We start from the raw sequence: 7,639 nt of genomic DNA, 5'->3' as shown, positions 1-7,639 counted from the left end.
TGGCAGCAGGAACTTGAGTGGTTGACGATGAATTTGAGACCTCTTTCCTGTTCAGTTCTTCAAGCCCAGAGGTACAGTCTTGAAACTGGAGGGGTCATTGTTTTTCAGTTTGTTCTAGCATACAGAACCTCCTGGAATCAGAGAGTAAGGAGCAGGAAGAGATCCTAGAATCCTTGTCAGAGCTTCATTTTAGAATGAGGAAAACACGCAGAAGGGGCAGCACTTGTATTACGTTCCTCAGGACACTACTGTGATTCTTTGTATAGTAGTCATTCAAAGGCCTTCAAGTAGCTTACTGAATAGGATCTCAAGGCCAAGGTCAGATCTTTGATCTGGAAGCAGCTTTAGAGCACCTACCCCATCCCCAAAATTAGCCCCACTGATCTCTGATCAGGTGGCTTAGTGGCTTAGTTCACATGGTTAAAATAGCACATTTTAGGGCACCTGGGCAGCTCAGTCAGTTAAGCATCTGTCTTCGGCTCAGGTCATGATCCCAGGGGTCTGGGGTCGAGCCCCATGTTGGGCTCCCAGCTCAGCGGGGAGTCTGCTTCTCCCTCGCCTTCTGTATGCCCTCTCTCTCAAATAAAATCTCTCTCTCTTTTTTTTTTTTAGATTTTATTTATTTATTCATGAGAGGCACAGAGAAAGAGAGAGAGAGAGAGAGAGGCAGAGACATAGGCAGATGGAGAAGCAGGTTCCATGCAGAGAGCCCGATGTGGGACTTGATCCTAAGACTCCAGGATCACGCCCTGAGCCGAAGGCAGACGCTCAACCACTGAGCCACCCAGGTGTCCCAAATAAAATAGTTTTTTAAAAAAGATACATAAAATTGATAAAATGGCAAATTTTAGGTTATACATATTTTACCACCACCACCATCACCACACATACACAAACCAACAAAAAACCCAATGATATGGAATTCCATGATGTTTAAGTGCAGGTTGTATTATAATATGGAACAGAGGATTCCTGGGTGGCTCAGCAGGTTTAGCACCTGCGTTGGGCCTAGGGCGTGATCCTGGAGTCCCGGGATCAAGTTCCACATCAGGCTCCCTGCATGGAGCCTGCTTCTCCTGCCTGTGTCTCTGCCTCTCTCTCTGTCTCTCATGAATACATAAAATTTAAAAAATATGTATAATATGGAACAGTAATTTCTGGAACCAAAATTTGTCTTTAAGAAACAGAGAATCTGGGCAGCCCGGGTGGCTCAGAGGTTTAGCGCTGCCTTCAGCCCAGGGCCTGATCCTGGAGACTTGGGATCGAGTTCCACATCAGGCTCCCTGCATGGAGTCTGCTTCTCCCTCTGCCTGTCTCTCTCTCTCTCTCTATGAATAAATAAAATCTTAAAAAAAAAAAAAAAAAGAAACAGAATCTAGGGTGTCTGGGTAGCATGGTTGGTTAAGTGTCTCACTCCCAGTTTCAGCTCAGGTAGTGAGTGATTTCAGGGTTTTAAGATTGAGCCCCATGTCTGCACTTAGCACAGAGTCCACTAAGACTCTCTCTCCCTCTCCCCCTTCTCCCTGTTCTCTCTCTCAAAAATTTTCTTTAAAGATTTTATTAATGAGAGACATAGACACAGAGAGAGGCAACATAGGCAGAGGGAGAAGTAGGCTCCCTGTGGGCAGCCAGGTGTGGAACTCGATCCCAGGACCCTGGGATTAAGCCCTGAGTTAAAGGCAGATGCTCAACTACTGAGCCACCCAAGTGCCCCACAAATAAATAAATCTTTTTTTTTTGTAAAAGATTTTATTTATTCATGAGAGAGAGATTGAGAGAGAGAGAGAGAGAGAGAGAGAGAGGCACAAGAGAACCCACCCAGGGGTTCCCCCGACAAATAAATCTTTTTTTTTTTTTTTTTAAGATTTTTATTTATTTATTCATGAGAAACACAGAGAGAGAGCGCGCGTCAGAGACACAGGCAGAAGAAGGCGGCTCCATGCAGGGAGCCCGACGTGGGACTCGATCCTGATACTCCAGGATCACGCCCTGGGCCAAAGTTAGGCGCTCAACTGCTGAGCCACCTAGGCTTCCCCCAACAGATAAATCTTAAAACAACAACAACAAAAAACAAATACAATCCTCACACACGCCAGTGTTATCACCAATTTCTGTGTTTGAACAGTTGGTTGTAGTCTATTTCCAAATTATCTAACTCTGACAGCATGCATTCCTGCAGCCATAGGCTGAGTTCTGCTAAGGGCCTCCAAACTGGGTATCTTTGAAAAAAAAAAAAAAAAATTACATCCCTACAAATAAAGATTTAACTTTAAGACTGACAATCCCAGCACTATGTATTTGTTTGAAAAATTATTCTGGGCCAAAATAGTGAAAATCTTCAAACACATCCTTTCTGGGCCCTCCAAAATAAATGTTTCCCTTTAAGGTTAGAGCATATCAATATGTTCCAGGGTCTCTGCTTGGATTAATATTATCTTAAATTTGAGCATCCCTCCCTCATTTTTAGCTTTTTGAATAAGATTACTTTCAAAGGGAAAGCTAATTGAAACTACGAAACCTTCTTTATAGGAAAATCCAAAAATTTTTAAAGATTTATTCATGAAAAGCAGCGAGAGGGAGAGATAGACAGACACAGAGACATAGGCAGAGGGAGAAGCAGGCTCCATGCAGGGAGCCCAATGCAGGACTTGATCCTGGATCCCAGGATCACCACCTGAGCCGAAGGCAGACACTCAACCACTGAGCCACCCAGGCACCCTGGAAAACCCAAATTTTAAAGAGTTCATGAACCTACGTTCAGGAAACTTGGTTCTAAAAAAGCCAGTGGCATTGCCCCCAAAAATACAAGCGCAAATAAAAAAAGTATGTTGAGGATCATGGACACCACACAAAATACACAGGCTAAAAAGTACCATCTGGTTGGTGGTCTTCCAAAAATAAGATTGGGGGACCTGGGTGGCTCAGTTGGTTAAGTGTCTGCCTATGGTCAGGTTTAGATCATGATCCCAGGATCCTAGGATTGAGCCTTCTTCAAGGGAAGCCTGCTTCCCCGTGCCCCGATTATGCACATGCTCTAACAAAAGCTTAGAAAGATTGTTAGGGGTGCCTGGCTGGCTCAGCTGGAGTATGCGACTCTTGGTATTAGGGTGGTGGGTTTGAGCCTCACATTGGGTGGAGAGATAACTGAAATAAACCTTAAAAAAAAGTCAGGACAAAGAACAATTTTTACCCATTATGATTTATTCTCTACAATACTTCGTTAAAGAGTTCAATGATTTGCACTCAGAAGTTATATAGCCAAGAGGCAACCAAGTGTAATACAAAGAATTGGTCTGAAGTCTTTGCACTGAAGGCCATACAAAGTCTCTTGCTTCAGGAAAGTAAGAATGAAAATAAACAAAACGAACACATAGCTCCCTAGGCTCCAGAATTTCAATAGAAAACAGCATCAACAGTTAGTGAAAGTGTAGGTGTTAACATATCATGGAAAATAGGTTGTGCAAATATTAAAATTAACACCCAGGACTTCTGTATAGATGATTTTTATTATAAACAATAAAATATATGTAATGTCTCAACTACAAACCTTTCATGTTGAAAGGGTCTCTAACATGAGTTGCTTTAATATTATGAAGCGAAAAAGTTTAAGAACCTCACAGTGGAAACAATCCAACACCGACAAATCCTAATGATCAAAGACATTCTCTTTTAATTAACATAAAACAAGGACAATTCATAATTACAGAGAGAATGTCCTAGCTGTGGGTATTATGAGACAAGCCAACTTTCCAGACCAAAAGGCACTCACAGCTAGGGATGAAACGAACTCCAAACCGAAGCAGCCCATGCGGGCTGGCTCCTTAACAGCAATTACCTACTGCTCAGCTAGAGCAGTGCCCCAAAACAAAGTAAACACCAAGCAGAAAACATTCTCTTCTTTTCGGACCTGCCACTCCCACCACAGGTACCAGCCACCTTCATCACTGCTTTGGTCAAGCGTGTGGAAGGCAGTTCAGTCCTAGTTCGGAGCCGTCATCTCCCTATGCAAAGCTGCCACATGGATGATCCAGACTTAGTATTTTTTCCTGAGAGCCACCTGCCACACATCTTCATGAGGTGACCGTGACCGTACACTTCCAGACCGCTTCCTGACTAGGCCCCATTCAGGACAGACACCAACACTGGCATTCCTCACGGGGCCAAATGGTTTTCCTTGGTCAACTCCTGAGTCCCCCTGACAAGGCCAGAGGGACCTGAGCATCTCCATTGCTGGACTTGTATGGGAGCATGAGGGAATGTGCAGGGAGTAAGGCTTCTTCACTCCAAAACCACTGAGCCCACTTCAGTGTGGTGCTGGGCTAACTCAGCCCAATTCTTGTGCACTGATTTTTTTCTCCCCATTTCGTGGGTTTTTAAAATTTCTGTTCACTTACTTAAATGGCAGGTATCCTACCCCACCCTCAATAAAATAAAATAAAAAACATACTATACATTGGGGAAGACAAATAGGGCAACAATTCTACAAGAAAAAAATAGGCTTGAAGAACATGGCACTGTAGTAAATGCTTGCATGACCAGTCTCACTGAGCGTGCTCAGGGGTGAAAGTTTAGCACCAATTTTTTTGCTTTTTTAATCTTTAGAAATTAAACACAACTTTTAACACAGAACATTTGAACAGTAATGAGTGTAGCCCTATGTATCAATACTGTTGTACAAATTGGAGGTGGGTGGTTTAGTCCAGAGCTGACCACCCTGACATCAATCCATGGCACCTAAGAGTAACTATCGTCACATTTGTTTGTAACAAGACATTTATTATTCTCAGCAGCAGGAAATCACGAAATAATCCCTTCATCTTCAAAAGCTTTTTTTCATTAACCTTGCAAGGGAAAAGTGGCAGGATGCGAGAAGGCAGCACGACGTAAGATGGTGTGGTGCGGCTGGACATGGGCATCCTGAGGTCAGCCCACTTCCCTTGCACATTCTGTATCCTCATGAATAACAACAGAGGATTTGCCAAGCAAATCTGCTCACCCTCATCCATTTCTTCCAAGAAATGAGCCAGCAATGCCTAGAAAGGCACGTGTGTCGTTTCTTGGATTATGTCTCTATTCCCCCTCCTCCATTCCTGGCAGAAGAAAACTAAAAAATTTCTTTTGATTTGGATATTTGCCCATTTTGGAAAGCCACACCACCACCACATAAACTTTGAAAAATAAATTAAATCAAAACAATTGTGTTCACTGGATTGACACCCAATCCGCTTCAAGAGTTCTCTAAGCATGTTGTTGAAAACCAGTGTATCACTCTCTGGGTCCTTTCTTCCAACTGGCCACCTCTTCCTGTGAATCCTTTCAGCAGTACCTCTATGACAATGTTTCCAAAGCATCTTCCAAGTCCCCAGCTTCTATGAACTCTGCCACCAAATGAGGGAAGAATAGGCAAGAGGGAGGAGAAACTTGCTGACAGCTATTTGGAATCAGCAACAATGGGGAAGGGAAATATGCCACAAGAAAGTCTGAATGACCTAGAATACAATGAACCATTTGGAACTTTGCCATGGTGGGATGAAGATTCCCAGCATGTTAGGCAAGATAAAGATTTCATCTTAATTACACAGCTTTGTTCTAAAGTCCTGGAAAGGACTGAAACAGCAATAGTCTTCCCACTTCTCCAGGCAAACTAGACAAAAGAACTTCTCTGCTTAAAGGTCCCTCGGGATGTCTGCTTGAAAAGAAAAACAACTCGGAGACCCTGGATTTTCTCCTATGATAACGTGTCCTTCTAAAGCCCAACCCAAGTGCTTGTTGGAACATCTATACCTTCTGAGAACCTAGATCCAGCTATAGGCACTGCTACCAGTAGAGGAGTGAGGTAGCCGGGTGGTAAGGAAGAGGTCTCTCCTTTCTCACTGCATGCAGCGATGATTTCAGGACCTCCTATGGGCATCCCAGTCCAGTCCTCAGCAGGCTACACCACAGAGCTCTGTTCAATACCAGGAGACTCAATGCAGGAAGAGTGCCAGAAAATCCAACTGAAAGTGGGATGAGAATTAAAACCTTCGAGGCTAATTGAGCAATGAGATCTACAACGCCATCCAAAGGGCTTCCGATCTTGATGTGGGTCTCTGTCCAGGAGCCTCAGAGGACTCATGGTGCCCACGTTTAACCCTAACATGGCGTCCGCTTATGAAGCATGGAGGTTGTGATCAACTCTTGGTACGCAATAAACTGGAAGTTTAAAAAAGGAATTTAAAACAACCTAAAAATGTTTCTTGTTGGTCTCCGTTGCCCAGACTGCCAGGGGAATACATCTACTTGATCTGGGGAGTCTGTAGGGGTGTGTGTGGGGTAAGCCTTCATGGACCACCAATTCTGGCTTCCACTGTGTGGCCACCACACAGGTGGCAAATCACCAGTGGCACCTGCATGCCAAGGGTCTTCTGAACCCACACGGTAATTCTCACTAGTCATGGAGGAGCCCCAATCCAACGGAACCCCATATTGAGGAAAGGCTGAGATAAGGCTTGGGCCCCTCAAGTTCTGTTTCATTCAGTACAACCCCTCCCTCTCAGTCAGCTGGAGGCAGACTTGGCAACGGAAGCTAGCATCATAAAATGGTGCAGTAATAGAAGTAACTGGACCAGGAAGAGGAGGCATCTGCTCCAATGATGTCATAGCCATTGGTGGCCACAGGGGGGTGGGACTGGTCATGCAGCCGTGTGTCAGGAGTAATGATTGTAGAGGGGCGGGGCATGAAGAGTGCCATTCTGGAAACAGTGCTGTCGAGAAGCAATATACTCTGCATAACTGATTGTCACCTTCTCACTTCGGTACCTGCGTAAGGAAATAGGAAAGGGTATTAGGAACCTCAAATCCTTCATCTTGTAAAGTCACTCAGCAGAGAAAACCAAAAGCTTATTCCACATTTTGAAAGAATAAAATGGAAGACCAAGAGCAATCTTACTTACAGAAAATGAAAGACAGCACAAGAAAACAATGTTGTTATTACAAATGAACAAGATGAAAAAGCACAATCACAATTCACCCCGAGAATGTATTTTCTGCACATCCCACCTTTAAACACTACTTATCATCAGGCTGCTCTTAAGCAATCTGCTACTGGGGTCTGCATGAAGAATGTCAAGGTCAAATTACACGGGTGGCAGATTGGAAGATGGCTATACCAATGCCCAGTGCAAACTGCGTATCTACTGCATAAAATGTGATAAATTTGACAGAAATGCAACCTCAATTTGTGGAAAAGCAACAAACAAGTTATTTATAACTAAAAGGGGCACAGGTACCTAATTCTGAGTCAAATTCTGATGAAGCAGGTTAAAGGATCCTGGGGCTATATAGGACGGGTCTCAATTCCCAGATGAATATGCCATATCATATCACAGGGTCATCAGAACAGAATTCATAGCACTTTGGCTTTGCTCTGGAAAGAGCCATGAGTCAGGATGCGAAGCATGGGGTGTTACAAACCTATGGAGCCTACTACAGACCACAGGAGCTGGGTGTGACAATCCTTACCCAGAGCCATCTCTTTCCCACTGTAATCACTCCTCCACTGCAAGGTGATTATTCCTGAATTTTGACAGGGAAATGGCTGTTCAAATAAATTATAATAATAATAATAATAATAATGCTTTGTATTTGAAGTTTTTTTTTT

General features: G+C 43.6%; 1 protein-coding gene across 6 annotated transcripts in view; it reads right to left on the bottom strand.

Moving 5' to 3' along the window:
* Positions 1-3,181: 3,181 nt before the first annotated feature.
* AMMECR1L (AMMECR1 like) overlaps positions 3,182-7,639 on the bottom strand; it is a 32,860-nt gene continuing 28,402 nt past the window's right edge. For 5 of the 6 annotated variants that reach the window (XM_077861227.1, XM_077861226.1, XM_077861230.1 and 2 more), the window contains one exon: positions 3,182-6,798. In XM_077861227.1, coding sequence (XP_077717353.1) covers positions 6,687-6,798 — 112 coding nt within the window. In that variant the 3' untranslated portion in view covers positions 3,182-6,686. Of the gene's footprint in view, positions 6,799-7,500; positions 7,555-7,639 lie in introns of all 6 variants that reach the window. The other variant, XM_077861231.1, reaches the window with a different exon arrangement.

This window comes from Canis aureus, chromosome 20 (genome assembly GCF_053574225.1).
Source record: "Canis aureus isolate CA01 chromosome 20, VMU_Caureus_v.1.0, whole genome shotgun sequence".
Classification (NCBI taxonomy): domain Eukaryota; kingdom Metazoa; phylum Chordata; class Mammalia; order Carnivora; family Canidae; genus Canis; species Canis aureus.
The sequence above is the reverse complement of the archived record's forward strand: the minus strand, read 5'-3'. Positions and strand labels throughout refer to the sequence as shown.